This window comes from Schistocerca gregaria, chromosome 4, assembly GCF_023897955.1.
Source record: "Schistocerca gregaria isolate iqSchGreg1 chromosome 4, iqSchGreg1.2, whole genome shotgun sequence".
Lineage (NCBI taxonomy): Eukaryota > Metazoa > Arthropoda > Insecta > Orthoptera > Acrididae > Schistocerca > Schistocerca gregaria.
In genome coordinates, this window is record NC_064923.1 from 786,405,725 (window position 1) to 786,423,660 (window position 17,936).

The window sequence follows — 17,936 nt, forward strand, 5'->3', positions numbered from 1 at the left end:
GAACATCATGTAGAAACCTATTTAAGGGCCGGCCGGTGTGGCCGAGCGGTTCTAGGCGTTTCAGTCTGGAGCCGCGCTACCTCTGCGCTCGCAGGTTCGAATCCTACCTCGGGCATGGATGTGTGTGATGTCCTTGGGTTAGTTAAGTTTAAGTAGTTCTAAGTACTAGGGGACCGATGACCTCAGATGTTGTCCCATAGTGCTCAGAGCCATTTGAACCGTTTTTGAACCTGTTCAAGGAACTTTGTGTTCTAACCACCGCTTCTCAGTAAATTTATTCCTTAATCAAATTTCTTACAAGTAATACATCTCTACTTCCAACCAACGGCTGAATACGTAGTATCAGCACTAGGAATAATAGCAATCTACATAAAGACCTAAAATCACTTACATTGATCCGAAAAGGGGTCCAATATTCAGGAACACACATTTTCAATAAATTACCAGAAACCATTAAAAACTTGGTTTCAGATAAAGCATCATTAAACAGATTTTGAAAGACTTTTTGTAGGCAACTGCTTCTGATCAATAGATGAATAATTTAACGGGGACTGAGAGATTTTAGTTTTGTCAGCACTTGGTCGCAACAGTCAATATTAGGTGTTTAGTGTGTGATAAATTTATTAAAAGTTATATATTTCATTCTGACAATGTATTAATTCTGTAAATATTAGCAGTTCCAGTTTACTGCTGACAAATGACGAGGGAAGTGAGTTTTATGTTTTTCAAGTTATACTTCTTGACCTGTTCCAAATCCATGAGAATCATCTCATTTTTGGGTCTATGGAATGAAAACTGAATCTAATCTCTAATTTGGAAGTTGACTTAACACATGACCAGGACCGGCTCAAATTTCCACTGTCAGTTACATTTCCACCTTTATTTCCTAAACACCAGAATCGAACATTCACCTACAGAACGTGTAAGAACGACACCACTAGGGGTCGCAGTTGGCAGAGGAGCTGCCCTGCCACGTGAGACGCGGGTGAGATTCTCCGGCGGCGGTGGGTACAGGTCATTCATCGAAACCCCGGCCCGAGTGGGAGTCGCAATCTGCCCAGTAGACCCGACGCCAGCAGTGACCAGCAGATCCCGGCCGCCGCGCTGTGGCCGTGGTCGAGCGAGGCGCCTTCAGCGGCGACCGATTCGCCGTTTGCAGACAGCTCCCTGAGACTCTGGGTGATTACAGCGCGTCATGCGTACGTTCTTTTTATTCCTCACGAAGCAGTTACTGCACAAAACTCTCCCAAGTTCACTTTTCTTTTAGGAAATCAGTCATCAGTGGTAGCGAACGCGGATATTCGGCTTCGTGAAAAAACACAGCTGTTTGACACCGAACTGGTAAGGCTGCAACATGACTTGGCTCCTAGTGCAGTTCACGTTAAAGTCGGAGTCGCGGCAGTTGGTATCTTAATGATGCAGGAGGAGGTGATTAGGGTCCCGTCCACAATGAGGTCATTAGAGATGGAGCACATGCTCGGATTAGGGAAGGATAGGGAAAGAAATCGGCAGTCACCTTGTTCTAATGAGTTACCCCGACATTTGACTGAAGCCACTCAAGGAAATCAGGGAGAACCTAAATCGAGATAGCCGCAGGCGAGTTTGAACCATCGTCCTCCTGAATGCGAGTCCAGCGTGCTGCCCACTGCTCCACCTCGCTCGGGTGTACCTTAATGATTCTTACACAGGAGTGAAAGTATCCAGCATGCCTTTTGAAATTAATCAGGGTATAATACAAGAAGCTATTGCATACTACAGAGTTCCTGCAGCTGGTAAATGGGAACATTGACAATGAGGTATGGTATACCCCTTAAAGCAGTAAACGATCTCGGTTCCGATATTTTTCGAACATAACTCCAACTTATGGCTATTTGTGGTTACTATGGGTGGTAGTACCATCACCTCCCCAGGAGGTATCCTTACTATTTTTATGAATAAGCACAAATGTAAAGTGGGAGGACTGCAAAGATTAGCTGACCATAGATCACCACAGTATTTGAAATCGGTTCTACACTCTGCAAACGTTTGTTGCGTTGTGAGGTGAAGAACATCTAAGCAGGTCCAGATGTGAGTGGGGCTTGGTATGTCCTCTAATGTGGTAAACAGTCGTAGTTCCAACATTTTCCACCAGTAAACCAGCATATGGCTACCCACCATTGCTATTTACAGTAAAAATGCTAATATCTCCTTGTATTTAAAGCGATATGTAAACCTTGCTTGTGCATTTTTTTCTATAGCTTGCCTCTTCCCATACACGTAGATAACCGTGAATAGGAGACTTAACGTCTACCGACATTACTTCTTATAGAACTGAGAGTGAGAAACTTACCTTTTTACACCCTCATAGCTGCGGCTGGTAGAAACACAGTCTTTCCAGAACGGTTAAAGCTCCACTTTGAAGTGCTTATGTCACAGTGGTGCTCCAAATAACAATCTATGATTAGCCTTTGGATCTGTAACTAACATATACGTACCACGTTCAGAATTTTCATGGCGTGTCATGTAAATCAAAAGTGTGAAGCACTTACCAGGCTGACTTAATGGATGTAGTCTATAATTATCGCGAAAATTACTTCCTCAGAAGTCTATTTTACTGGCGGTCTGGTGCTTACAAACGAGTATACTGCTGAAGAAGTGTTAGATATAAATTCAACGTAAATGCTCGTCTGAGCTCTAGGTCCCTTGTTTCTCACAGGAGGATCACGGGTACACGACTTCTCTCTTCCTAAGATGCCAGCTCAGCGGTACGTTGTACCACTCACAAGGCAATGGTGGTGGAGGGAGGATCCCTATGTTCTCCTGTCGGATGCGAAATTCATGCTGGCTAATGATGACACTTCTCTATCAATTTTTCGATAGAATCCAGAAAGGCCAAAATACCTATTAACTCCTTTCGGGTAGTAAGTGGTACATAATCCCTAATGGCTTTAATTTTTTCAGGATCGGGCATAATTCCTTTTCCACTAACAATATGTCCCATGAATTTTATTTATTTCCTTCTTTTCTCAGTTTTGTCTAATTTGAGTATCATTTCACCCCTTTCTATTGCTTCTAAAACCTTATCCAACAACATACAGTTTCTTCTCAAGTGGGAGTTGAAATCAACACATCGTCCACATAAGCTGTAATTCTTGTTAATAATTGGTCACCTACCACTCGGGATATTGCCCTAAAAATGCACAAACGCTGATGTTTAACGCAAAGGGCACAACCTTGTACTGACAGCACCTTCCCTCGAACAGGAAAGCTGTGTATTTCCTAGATTCTTTCGCTAAGTGTAGGTTCCAGTAATTACAAGTTGCATCCATCGATGTGAAAAATTTTGCACTCTTAAATTTTTGCAATAATTCTTCTGTATTTTCAGGCCTATCACTCTCTTGCAATATTATTTTCTTCAAAGCTCTAGCGTCCAAAACGAGCCTAATCGAACCATCCTTTTTAGGCACCACAACCATTGGGTTGTTATACACACTTATTCCCCTTCCCGTGATGTCCCATGTAGCATTTTTTGAATCATATCTCTCATTGCTTTTTTAGGTACTTCCGCAACAGCGAATGGCTTTCGGAAGAAATGTGCATTCTCTTTTACATTTAGATAATATTCTTAATCTCGAACTAGTCGTGGCCGGGCGAAAATACTTCCTGATGCCTACGTAGAATTTGTCTTAAGTCATCCTTTTGTGTTTCTCTCAAATCCGATAATCCCTCTACTTTTTCATTAATACTTATTCGGATGTTTTCTAACTCAGAAGGATCTACTTCCTTCCTTCCGGTTTACTCATTTTCCACCCACAATATCCTCTTTCTTTCTGCAGTAACGTTTAGGCATGTCACTTTGCTCGTCAGATTCATATTGCCTCTTACCAATAAAAGGAATAGCTACTGTTCTTCTCTGTACCAGAACGACCGCTTCATTACGTCCAGAATTCACTTTTCCTTTGTACTTTTGTAAGAAATCTGCTCCCACCAGCATTTCCACGCCTAAGCCATTTATTATCAAACAATTCTGGTCCAACTGTACATCACCGATCCTGACAAGTAGCGTAACTTCATGTTTAACTACTTTCTTACTTTTCCCTGTGGCCACAATAATATTTATGCCATTCGCTGGCAATATAACCACATCCTTACTAGCAAGGAGAGTATTCACAAGACCCTGTAACACAGCACACAAATCGGAACCGCTTTCCAGTAAACAAGGAACCTCCTCATTAAAAACAGTAACTTCTTTTACAGGCTGTCCTGCAGTTTTATCTCTGATTTCAGAATCAAGCTCGTCTAACAAATCTTGCGCTACATCACGTCTACTGAATCCTACACCTTCTGTGGAAATTACGCACATATTCACGGAGTCTTTTTCCTCTGTAACTGTGGAAGCTTTAATTAGTCTGTCGACTACTGACAAATCAAGACACTTCTCTAAACAGTCTCCTTCTTTAATAATAATATCGGATTCTGCAACCCTTCCTGTCGGGTTGTCAGATTTATCAAAATCACCCCCTGCTTCCTCCACTTCTTTTCCTTCTTCGCCACTATCAGATACTACTCCTTCTAATCTACGTAAAACTTCCTCTGCCCTCCTGTATTCTTGCTTAGGTACCTCTAATACCGTTTCCCCTATTATAGTACTAACTCCACAGTTCAGTGTAAGTTCCTCATCTGTATTGCAGTGCTCACTCACACTAACACCCTGTCCTGAATCGTTATTCTCTAATAGCTGTTCCTCATTAACGTGGTTCCTGGAATCGCTGTTATGACCTTTTCTTTCGCAAAAATCTACTACACTTCCCTGAAAAACACGTATTTTAACAGTGTCCCTCTCCTCTGCAACATCTGTTTCTACTATAGCAACTCCAAGATGTTCAGCTGGTGGCTGCCTTACAGAAGGTTTTGCTGGCGGACGTAGCCTATGCTGCCGCAGCCTGCACACCCTAGCACCATTACAGGCTGCCATTAGTTCCCCCCCCCCCCCCCCCTCTCCTACGCGGTCGTTGCCACTGACATTTCTTTCGGCCGGCTGTCTACGCCACTCCACACAGTCAGGGAACTGCTGGTTCCTGTATTCAACATTTCGTTCTCTGTCATTATGTCTATTTCCAACAGGACTCCCACGCCCTCGATACTTGCCTCTATAACTACCAGATCTTTGCACTCCTATTCTATTCTTCGAGTGGCTAACAGAAGTGCTACAGGCTGCCAGTCTTGCTTGCAAGATGGAAGCAGAGCTGACCAGCTGCAGCATAGTCGACAGGACCGATTGCAGACCTCTGCTACAGAGCCGGGTGGAGGGTCGGAATCAGAGGCTCAGGCGGCTTTTGCGACCTTGTAGGCTCCAGATTCCTCGACTTGCGCCAAAGGGTAGTTTGGGTTTCGGGTTCCGCTGAATAGGTCAGGTGTCCACTATACGCAGGAGGCGGCTACGCGGATAGCAGGGGCTGTGTGGCGTCGACTGGGCGGTTTTTTTGGGTTATATGGTCTCGGAAAAACACAAGAAGGGCTTCAGTCACAAAGGGTGCAGGCTGTACACAGGAAGAACATAGATACAGGAACCATTGCTATAAATGTTGTAAATTGTCGTAGTTGTGTTGGGAAAGCACCAGAGCTCCAAGCGCTAATAGAAAGCAACGATGCTCAAATCGTTATAGGCACTGAAAGCTGGCTAAAGCCGGGGATAAACTCAGAATCAAAAACGGGTAATGCAGGAGTAGCTTTAATAATGAATAAAAAATAGGAGTGCGGGTAAGCTACTACAAACAGCATAGTGAACGAATTGTTGTGGCCAAGATACACACGAAGCCCACGCCTACTACAATAGTACAAGTTTATATACCAACTAGCTCTGCAGATGATGAAGAAATTGATGAAATGTATCATGAGATCAAAGAAATTATTCAGATAGTGAAGGGAGACGAAAATTTAATAGTCATGGGTGACTGGAATTCTAAACTAGGAAAAGGGAGAGAAGGAAACATAGTAGGTGAATATGGATTGGGGCTAAGAAATGAAAGAGGAAGACGCCTGGTAGAGTTTTGCACAGAGCATAACTTAATCATAGTTAACACTTGGTGCAAGAATCATGAAAGAAGATTGTATACATGGAAGAATCCTAGAAGGTATCAGATAGATTATATAATGGTAAGACAGAGATTTAGGAACAGGTTTTAAATTGTAAGACATTTCCAGGGGCAGATGTGGACACTGACCACAATCTATTGGTTATCAACTGTAGATTAAAACTGAAGAAACTGCAAAAAGGTGGGAATTTAAGGAGATGGGACCTGAATAAACTGAAAGAACCAGAGGTTGTACAGAGTTTCAGGGAGAGCATAAGAGAACAATTGACAGGAATGGGGGAAAGAAATACAGTAGAAGAAGAATGGGTAACTTTGAGAGATGAAGTAGTAAAGGCAGCAGAGGACCTAGTAGGTCAAATGACGAGGGCTAGTAGAAATTCTTGGGTAACAGAAGAAATACTGAATTTAATTGATGGAAGGAGAAAATATAAAAATGCAGTAAATGAAGCAGACAAAAAGGAATACAAACATCTCAAACACAAGATCGACAGGAAGTGCAAAATGGCTAAGCAGGGATGGCTAGGGGAAAAATGTGAGTGTGTAGAGTGTTATCTCTCTAGGGGTAAGATACTGCCTACAGTGAAATTAAAGAGACCTTTGGAGAAAAGAGAACCACTTGTATTAATATCAAGAGCTCAAATTGGAAACCCAGTTCTCAGTAAAGAAGGAAAAGCAGAAAGGTGGAAAGAGTATATAGAGGGTCTATACAAGGGCGATGTACTTGAGGATAATATTATGGAAATGGAAGTGGATGTAGACGAAGATGAAATGGGAGATAAAATACTGCGTGACGAGTTTGACAGAGCACTGAAAGACCTGAGTCAAAACAGGGCTTCGGGAGTAGACAACATTCCATTAGAACTACTGACAGCCTTGGGACAGCCAGTCCTGACAAAACTCTACCATCTGGTGAGCAAGATGTATGAGCCAGGCGAAATACCCTCAGACTTAAAGAAGAATATAATAATTCCAATCCCAAAGAAAGCTGGTGTTGACAGATGTGAAAATTACCGAAATATCAGTTTCATAAGTTACACATGCAAAATACTAACACGAATTCTTTGCAGACGAATGGAAAAACTGGCAGTAGCCGACCTCGGGGAAGATCAGTTTGGATTCCGTAGAAATATTGGAACACCTGAAGCAATACTGACCTTACGACGTATCTTAGAAGAAAGATTTAGGAAAGGAAAACCTACGTTTCTAGCATTTGTAGACTTAGAGAAAGCTTTTGACAATGTTGATTGGAATACTCTCTTTCAAATTCTAAGGGTGGTATGGGTAAAATACAGGGAGCGAAAGGCTATTTACAAGTTGTACAGAAACCAGATGGCAATTATAAGAGTCGAGGGACATGAAAGGGAAGCAGTGGTTGGGAAGAGAGTGAGACAGGGTTGTAGTCTCTCCCCGATGTTATTCAATCTGTATGTTGAGCAAGCAGTGAAGGAAACAAAAGAAAAATTTGGAGTAGGTATTAAAATGCATGGAGAAGAAATACAAACTTTGAGGTTCGCCGATGACATTGTCATTCTGTCAGAGACAGCAAAGGACTTGAAAGAGCAGTTGAACGGAATGGACAGCGTCTTGAAGGGAGGATATAAGATGAACATCAACAAAAGCAAAACGAGGATAATGGAATGTAGTCGAATTAAGTCGGGTGATGCTGAGGGAATTAGATTAGGAAATGAGACACTTAAAGTAGTAAAGGAGTTTTGCTATTTAGGAAATAAAATAACTGATGATGGTCGAGGTAGAGAGGATATAAAATGTAGACTGGCAATGGCTAGGAAAGCGTTTCTGAAGAAGAGAAATTTGTTAACATCGAGTAATGATTTATGTATCAGGAAGTCGTTTCTGAAAGTATTTGTATGGAGTGTAGCCATGTATGGAAGTGAATCATGGACGATAAATAGTTGGACAAGAAGAGAATAGAAGCTTTCAAAATGTGGTGCTACAGACGAATGCTCAAGATTATGTGGGTAGACACATAAGTAATGATGAAGTATTGAATAGAATTGGGGAGAAGAGGAGTTTGTGTCACAACTTGACAAAAAAAAGGGACCGGTTAGTAGGACATGTTCTGAGACATCGAGGGATCACTAATTTAGTATTGGAAGGTAGCGTGGAGGGTAAAAATCGTAGAGGGAGACCAAGAGATGAACACACTAAGCAGATTCAGAAGGATGTAGGTTGCAGTAAGTACTGGGAGATGAAGAAGCTTGCACAAGGTAGGGTAGCCTGGAGAGCTGCATCAAACCAGTCTCAGGACTGAAGACCACAACAACAACAACAAGCTCAGCTGGAAGCTTTGCGAAGAACCTAACGGTGTTCCGAAAGGATAAGCTAAACACGGTTGGCGGAGGCGTGTTTGTTGCTGTCAGAAGTAATTTAACTTGTCGCGAAATTGAAGTAGATACTTACTGCGAGTTGTTATCGGCAGATTTTGTTGTTTGCAACCAGGATAAAATAATAATTGGATCCTTTTACCGACCTCCCAATTCAGATGATACAGTTGCTGAAAGGTTCAAAGAAAACTTGAGTCTGATTTCAAACACGTACCTGACTCATACGATAATAGTTGGTGGTGACTTCAATTTACCCTCGATATGTTGGCGAAAATACATGTTTAATTCTGGAGGTACGCATAAAATATCATCCGAAATTGTGCTAAATGCATTCTCGGAAAATTATTTCTAGCAGTACAAAGGCAACTTATTCTTTCCCCTCATAATGATCTGTTCCGTCTTTACTATAAAGCTCAAATATGACAAAGTTGTGACCCATTTTTGCATAAATTTCTTAATAGCATCTTTCTTTGGATCATATTTTTCACCTGACCAGAATTAGTTCAAAACTTCCATCTGCTTTCGTTTGCCCCAATATTTCTCAAAAAATGCCCGTTTCAAATTCTCTATCTTGTCATATTTATCTAGTAGCCCCACACTCGAGCTTCACCCATCAAATTTGACGCTATGAAGCCAATGTTCTGCTTATCATTCCATGATTTCGGCAAAACGTCGTTAAAATCATGCCAAAATTCTTTAGGATGTACATTTTTACTTGGATTAATACGCAAAACCTGCTGATGTCTCACATACGCAATTTCTGAGGATTCTACCAAACCATTAGATATTACATAGCCACTACTGTTAGTAATACTCCTTTTAGTCTACCACAATGGTTACGCAGTTGTTCACCTACAGCTGTACTGAATTGAGTTATGTTAGTTTCCAGGTAAGTAAGTTGAACAGCCACTTGCACAACAAATTTCTCACACACATCCTATCTTTCATTGATCTGATTTACGATTATAGTGTTACTATCCTCACATTGTTTTGTCACATTATTTATTTGTTCCTGCATTTTATTTAAATCTGCATTTACTTGTTCCCCCAACTGTTTGCTGTCATCAGCAACTTGCTTAATCTGAGATGTCAGTTGATTTTTTACTGCTACAACTTCATTATTACATTCTTGTTTTACTTCACTAATTTCACTTTTTACATTGTCGCTGCACACAGTCATATCGTTTTTCCGCGAATCTCTTAATTTAGAAATTTTATTTTCCGTTCTGGTTTTAATTTCTTCTGACATGTTAGTAAACCCTTGATTAACCAATCCATCAACTTCAGTAAGCAACCCATTTATTTCAGTGTTCAACCCATTTATCTTATAACTTAAAGAAGTCTTTATATCAGAACCCACTTCATTCATTTTAGTGTTAATATCAGAGCTTAATGAAATTTTAATTTCGGATCCCAATCCATATTCATATCCCTCATATGTTTCAAAATATTTCCTAACATTTCTGAAATACTATCTTTCTGTTCACAAGCAATTGACAATGGTCCCTGTTTTATCTCTGTAACAGTAATAGGTGTAAACTTAACATTAACCTCAGATTCTGCTTAATTTTTCAACCTTCGATTCCCTTTTTAGCCTTTGAAATCGAAACGGAGTAAACTCGGCATCGGTTTCCACCGTGTTCTGTTCATTGTCTGTCCCATAATTAGCATGCACTGAATCTGGCAAGCCACTATCATTTTCTTGTGATGCATCAAAACTAATTTCATAAGCCACTGCATCATCTACCCGTATTACTTTCTCCAGATATCTACCCCCACATTCTCGTCTACTATACCAGGGTTATTATTTTCCGCCATGTTCACAAGTTTCTTTCCACTCACACACACACACCAAACGAAGTAGAATACAACTTAGGTTTGTTCGATCGTCGTCAGCACGGCGACGCGTTACAGTTGGCCCGTTCGCCAAGCTCTGCCCCCACAGGTGTAGTTCATGGGTCCACACACCATCCACTGCTGCCAACTGCCACAGACTCCTGGCTGCTGTTGCTCGTTATTGCGCGATGTTCAGCTGTTGCCAACGTCGTCAGCCGCCTTCGCCACCGGTTGTGCTAGCCGCTAAATTTTCCACTTCCATATTGCTGTCCTTTCTGAATCATCTTTCCCTTCATCATATGGTTTCTCTATCTTTCTATCAATTTATGTACATGTGGGGTCTTTCTTTTATCACGTTAACTACACCGCTGCTTTTAAAGTTCACACTCACTTGAACTTCACGTTTCCTGGACGCTAAATGCACCAATCCCGGCAGGGCGGGGTCGGTCGTCCATGTTGTTGTTTACGCTGACGTACAGTCCACCTACCTCGATAAGATTCTTGACGATGTTCATTCACTCTGTGGTAGGAGCCACGTGCTAGACTATAGTTGAAAGTCAGTTCCTGAAAGTTGATTATTAAAAAATCGGGCGTTCGAGATATTCAGTGTACTTGCAGAAAAGCGTTTAAAATTAGATTAACTCTGTTTTTTTCATATTGAAACACGTGAGACGACTATCAAGTCCATATTTAATATGGTGAAACGTTATCATTGAAAGTTCACTGTCTATAACAAATATTCACTCGAAAAGCAGCCAGAATTTAGCAACTAATCTCCACGTTCTACCGGTCACAGACCCACAACTATTCGCGAGTTAAACATTCGGTCGTTTCAGTGGTCTTCTTCGTGAGAAATGCTTGCCAAAATATTCCGTACAGTGCACTGACCTATCACATCTCACTTGGGTGTACGGGGACGCCATCCTTGGTTTGTACCTCAGGTACACCCCTATGTTGTTGAGTCCACTGCTGGTGTCAATAGCCTACACGTGCGGAACAGTTTTTCCTCCCAATGTACAGGGGATAGACAAAATAATGTGAACAGTGGCAGCAATGGGATGGTTGTGTTTGATGGTCAACAACGCAGATAAGGCATGTGTCACGCTGGACTGTGCGTGTTCAGTATGAACTAGGCAACAGGGCAGGTTGTTCATGTGTAGTGCACTAGTGCACACTTCGTATTTGCATTCGGAGGCCGAGGTCGACGTGCAGTGAAAGACCTAACAGAGTTTCGAAGAGGGCAGATAGCGGGGGCCCAATTAGCTGGAGCATCACTAAGCAATACTTACAACTTATTGAATGTTTCAAGAGCAACTGTTTCAACAGTCATGACAGCCTACACAAAACATGGATAGTTATTATGGTTTAAACGTAACAGTGGGTGCAAATCAAAACTAAGTGACAGAGATCGTCGTACACTAGCGAATTGTCAAAACAACACAAAACTACAGTGGCTAAAGTGACTGCAGTGCTCAATAGCCATCTTGGCGACCCCGTATCTATCGACACTGTCCACCGAGAACTCCATAAAGCAAGTATTCACGGATGAGCTGCTATACCGCAACCAGTAGTGACGACAAGCAACGCAAAGAAGCGTAAAACATGGTGTCAGGAGCATAAATCCTGGACGGAAACACTTCATATTGTCCCACGAGTCCAACGTTTTCGTTATTTTCAGCATCAAGCCGGGTGTACATTTGGAGAATGAGAAAAGAAGCCTACAATCCTGATTGCTTGATTCTAATGTTTAAGCATGGAGGTGGAAGTGTGATGGTGTGGGTAGCCGTTTGATGGTATTTGACTGGTGCCATCATTACATTTAACATTTTAGGTGATCAGATGCACCCCATAATTCATATGTTGTTCCCCAGCAATGATGCTATGTTTCAGGACTATATCGCACCAAATCACACAGTCAAGACAGTGGTATGATGAGCATGCAACTGACCTGCAACATCTTCCCTGGCCAGCACAGTCCCCGGACTTGAAAATTATGAAGCCCTTGTGGGAGGTATTGGAGCGCAGACTCCAGAGCAGATTCCCCCCTCCCTCATCACTACAGGAGTTAGAAGAGGTTCTGATCGAAGAGTAGTACAAAATTCTACTGGAGACAATACAGTTATTATACGCCAGTATTCCAAGAACAATTATAGCTGTATTACAAGCAAATGGGGGCCCAACCCCTTATCAATAAACAATTCCGAAGTAAGTACAGACATTCACATTATTTTGCCTATCCCCTGTAAATGGTGTGTGAGGTTGTTTGAACTACAGATTTAGAGAATACAATTCCTCTCCTTATAACTGTCAAACACATTTAAATCACCCAACTGTCAAAATATGCATCACCAATGTTAGGTGTAAAGTGTGTTCAGAAACCCAAGATTTAATTTGTAAAGTATTTCGAATACTAATCGAGACAAGTGCATGAAACATTAATTTACTCTCATTAGCGTCAGGGTTAGCTGTTGCATTTAGACATATTGCACCAAGAACAATTTGTGTTATAAGTCTCTCTCATTCTCTCTCCCTCTCTCTTTCTCTCTCTCTCTCTCTCTTTCTGTATGTGTGTGTGTGTGTGTGTGTGTGTGTGTGTGTGTGTGTGTGTGTGTGAGTGCACTGACAGACACGTGTGTGACTGAATGACTGGCTGCATGTGTGCATTCTTGTTGTCCTGCAATTATGTTTATCTGTATAAAATGGTCATGTGTGTGTGCAAGAATATGTATTTTTCTGTGCAATGGAAGTTAATGGAGTTAATGATATTGCCACACGTGAAATACTTCGAGTGTAAGGTTTCCTCGCAAAGAGAAGACTTTTCTGTGTAACGAGGCTGCGTGAAGGGATACGCTAATAACTGGGCTGCAATCTTTTGCTTTCATGACAGAAAATTTCTCCAAATATCTCGATATGTTATCAGTATTGTCTAGGATGCCTGCAAGTCTTAGTAGGTACTGCTGCACACAGATGAATAATATTGGTTGCCTGAAGCTTCTCTTTTTGCGGATGGCAACAACAGCTAAAAATAGCATCCAAAAATCAAAGACACTCACCGTCAAGAATATATCTGACAAAAAATGGCCATCGAATATTTTTGCAGATGGAACATATGAATTTTTGGTGGGGATTGGATGAAGGCTTTTCAGGTAACTGTGCTGCTATAGATCTGTACCTTAAAACAAAGGTACTTTCCATCTTTTATGTATTGAAGAAGAGAGATAATTGTAAATTACTCATTTTTCAGTGGACAGATGTGCTTTCAGAACTGGTCACAATTTCGTTTCTGGGGTAGTTTCCTTCATTATAAAAGTGTATTTGGAGAAAATATGATAAATTCTCTGTTACATACAGGTACCTTCCTGGAGAGGACAAGGGCTGGAGGCTGATCGATGCGGCTGAGAGGGGGGAAACAGAAGAGTTGCAGAAACTGCTGGCCTCTGGAGCCGACGTGGGGGCGAGGAACTGGCTTGGGATGACTGCCCTGCACTGGGCGGCGCTCAGGGGGGACTTGGAGGCAGCGAGGAGCCTTGTGGAGTGTGGTGCAGACGTGGACGTCTTGACCACACTGCTGCAGGTCACACCTCTGCATATGGCTTCACTACGGGGCTTCACGGAAATGGTGCAGCTGCTACTGGCGTCCTCTGCGGACCCCAAACTCAGGGCTGAGGGTGGAGTGACGCCACTGCATCTGGCGGCACTAAGTGGGCAAACAGAGGTAGTGACTGCGCTGTTGGATGCCGGTGCAGAAGTGGATGCCAGAACCAAGACCACCTGGCTGCAGCTGTCACCTCTGCACTTGGCCTCAACCGTGGGCAACACTGCTGTGGTGCAGCTGCTGGTGGCGTCGTCCGCCGACCCCAACGCCAGGGCTCGGCGTGGCGTGACGCCGCTGCATCTGGCGGCAGTCAGTGGCCGCCCGGAGGCGGCAGCTGCGCTGCTGGAGGCGGGGGCCGACAGGTGGGCCACGACTCACGATGGGAGGACTCCACTGGACTTTGCTAAGGAGCACGGTGAACGTAACATGAAGAGCTTGCTCAGGTAGCTACTAGTAAAAAAAATCTTGGAATTACAAGAAATACCGTTTCACTACACGATTTTTCGTTTTTTTTTTTTGGAATAGTCAGTACTAAATAGTTAACCCTGCAATCACTTTTGTAGCTCTATTGATGTAGTACATATAACTACGCTAATAACATCATACCAAGAGCGACAATGAGAGGTTTATGTAACGAAATCATTTATTCATCTGTATGAAGTAATGAAACAAGAGGCTAATTACCACAACACAGCCACTCTTAAAGCTGTGTCCCATTACGAAGACTAACAGCCTGGCAGTATAATTGTAGGCCTACACTTTCGATGTTTACAGTATCAGGTAAAAATTAACAGTTTCTATATCTCACCTGACATCTTTCGGAGGTGAATGTCCCTCCTGGAACAGAAGATGATGCTTCACTTTGGTTATGTAGTGGTGCTGCAGCTGCAGCTGTTGAGACTGTAGGAAAATAAGTGTCTGCTTCTCAGGAAGGAGCACGCCACTTTGCTTTAAGGAATATGTAGTCAATATTTAGTGCATTTGGCCAGGTGTCACCCCAATGCTTGTTACCTCAAGTAGTGTCATATGATGTATTAAACGATATTTGTGACTGTACTCAGGATTACCTAACAGGAAGGACACAGCATATTATTTCAGATGGAGAGGCATCGACAGATGTAGAAATAACTTGAGGTGTGCTCCAAGAAACTACATTGTGAACCTCGCAGTTTATATGAATGATCTGGCATCAACTATTTATAACATCAGGTTTTGAGGATGACACAGTTGTCGATAATGAAATGTTATATGATACAGAACTTCACAAATATTGAGGCTTTAATAAGATTTAATATTGGTGCAAAGATTGGCAGCTGGCTTTAAATGATCACATTTTTATACGAAACTGTTCGATTCACAAAATGCCAATACTATGATTTCAGTATAACTGAATCAAGACTGGAGTCACTTAAGCCATACAGTTACCAGGGGTAATACTTGTAGGGATATCGTCACATGGCAGGATTCGCTTCACTGGAAGGATGCTGGAAGAATACACTGGGTCCACAAAGGAGTTTGTTGCAGATGAATTATACAATCAACAGTTGAAAATTGTCTAGTGTGTTGTACATATAGGAAATAGAACTAACTGGAGATATTGACAGATAGAGCAGCCCGAATGATCACAGATTCGTTTGATTCAAGGGACAGCATAAAAAACCTCTCAAAAACTGGAAGTGGAAGACACCTGATTATTGATGTCAACTACCTCTCTGAGGAATACTCGGAAGCTTCGAAAACCAGTGTTGTCTGAGGAACCTACAAATATACTACAACTCTCTACACTAGGGACAGCAGAGACAATACTGGAAGAGTTGTGGGACACACAGAGGCGACTCAACAGTCATTCCTCCAGCACTCCACATGTGAACAGAATAGACAGAGACGGTGCTGTGTGGTTCTGTGAAAGCATCTTCTACCACGCACTTCATTGGTTAGCGGACTATGGATGTTGGTGCAGAAAAGTTGAGAAAACCGCCTGAGAAATGTACAGTACATGGCAGAGTACTCCATATCCATTTTCATTGATTCCTTTCATGACTGAGGCAGAAAACGAGGTTTTTGTAATGCTTTGATATGCAGTGTAATCTCCATAACATTATTCCAGTCTTTGTCGCGATAAGGTAAGTAGCCACCAGAAGTGTTGCACGTTCTACTGTCAACTCCGGGCTGGGATCCATAGGAAAGTTGTCTCTCTTCACCAGAGTCCCATACCAGTTCCCTGATCATCTCAGTTTCACTTTCCCCTGCAAGATACCAATCTTTTAACATAATTACAAACTGCTGTGAAACTCACTTTTATCCACCATCACGCCTATCCGATAATGATTGGAAACATTGGGGCAGTGCCGTGGAATACATTGCAGTAATGTTATATGTGAATAACTTCACATGTGCACCATACTGTGAAAGAATCCCCTAAAAATATGAGTGTCCCATGTTGACAAACTATGCAATGGATAATCTGACATACCCACAGTACTCTCACTGTAAAAACTCGAAAGTGGAAAGTGAAACATATATATAGACAAAGTTACAAATAAGCAGCTCTACAAGATTTCTGTGCAAAGGGTTATGATGTGTGGGACAGAAGTATCGACACTGACAAACAAAAGAAAAGGAAGGATCCATTTAGTGGGAAAGATGTACCGGAGAAATGTTTTCGAGCCAGACTAAAGCACAGGGTATGAAAAGAAGACATCAGTCGAATGGCACAGTAGATGTAAATGAAACCACACGAACGGTACACTCGAAGAGATTTCGGGATTGCAGCCAGTCGTCGTAAGCTTCACTTCACAATATTTCGACCGGACATCTGTCAGTCATCTACAGGTGTCCAGTCTAAATATCGTGGAGTGAAGTTTATGACGACCGGCTGCATCCACAAATTTCTTTGAACATTTAATTCGCCGGGAAAATTTTAAATTTCGCACCAATGGTATAGACATATGAAATGTGTGAATGACACGTGTGACACTGTAGGCTGGCTTTTTTGAGTCATCAGTCTTCTGACTGGTTTTGCTGCGGTTCACCATGAATTCCTGTCCGTTGCCAACATCTTTATCTCAGAGTAGCATTTTTAACCTACGTCCTCAATTGTTTTCTGGAAGTATTCCAGTCTCTGGCCTCCTCTACAGTTTTTACCCTCTACAGCTCCCTCTAGTACAATGGGAGTCATTCCCTAATGCCTTAACAGATGTCCTATCATCCTGTCCCCTCTTTTTCTCAGTGTTTTCCACACAGTTCTTTCCTCTATGATTCTGGGCGGAACCTCTTCATTCCTTACTGTATCAGTCCACATAATTTTCAACATTCGTCTATAGCACCACATCTGAAATGCTTCGATTTTGTTTGGTTCTGGTTTTGCCACAGTCCATGTTTCACTAACATACAACGCTGTGCTCCAGAGGTAGATTCTCAGAAATTTCTTCCTCAAATTAAGGCCTATATTTGATACTAATACACTTTCTGTGGTCAGGAATGCCCTTTTTGGCATTGCTAGTCTGATTTTGATGTCCTCCTCACTCCGTCCATCAATGGTTATTTTGCTGCCTAGGTATCAGAATTCGTTAACTTCATCTGCTTAGTGTACCACCGATCCTGATGTTACGTTTCTCGCTGTTGTCACTTCTTCTACTTCTCATTACTTTCGTCTTTCAGTGATTCAGCTCTCAATCCATACTCTGTACTCATTAGAGTGTTCATTCTACTCTGCGTATTATGTAATTGTTCTTCATTTTCACTCAGGATCTGCTTAGCTCAGTATCAAGTCATTTGTTTTGTTTCCCCAACGCGACAACCGCCCTTCGGCACGCCAGGTCTATGCCTACGTCACTACTCAGCTATTCACAATAAAGTGCCTGGCATAGCGTTCAATGAACCACCTTCATGCTGTCTCTCTACCATTTCACTTTCGGAAGGTGGGCTGTAAAAACGAGCACTTAAATATTTCTGTGCGAGCCCTGATTTCTTTTATTTCATCGTGATGATCATTTCTCCCTATGTAGCTGGGTGCCAACACAATGTTTTCGCAATCGGAAGAGAAAACTGGTGACTGACATTTCGTGAGAAGATACCGTCGCAACG

At 42.1% G+C, this 17,936-nt stretch overlaps 1 protein-coding gene across 1 annotated transcript in view; it reads left to right on the forward strand.

Annotated features, from left to right (window-relative positions):
- LOC126267936 (ankyrin-3-like) overlaps positions 1-17,936 on the forward strand; it is a 227,418-nt gene that overhangs the window by 132,578 nt on the left and 76,904 nt on the right. The window contains exon 5 of the mRNA XM_049973247.1: positions 13,607-14,293. Within this exon, the coding sequence (XP_049829204.1) occupies positions 13,607-14,293 (687 nt within the window). The remainder of the gene's footprint in view (positions 1-13,606; positions 14,294-17,936) is intronic.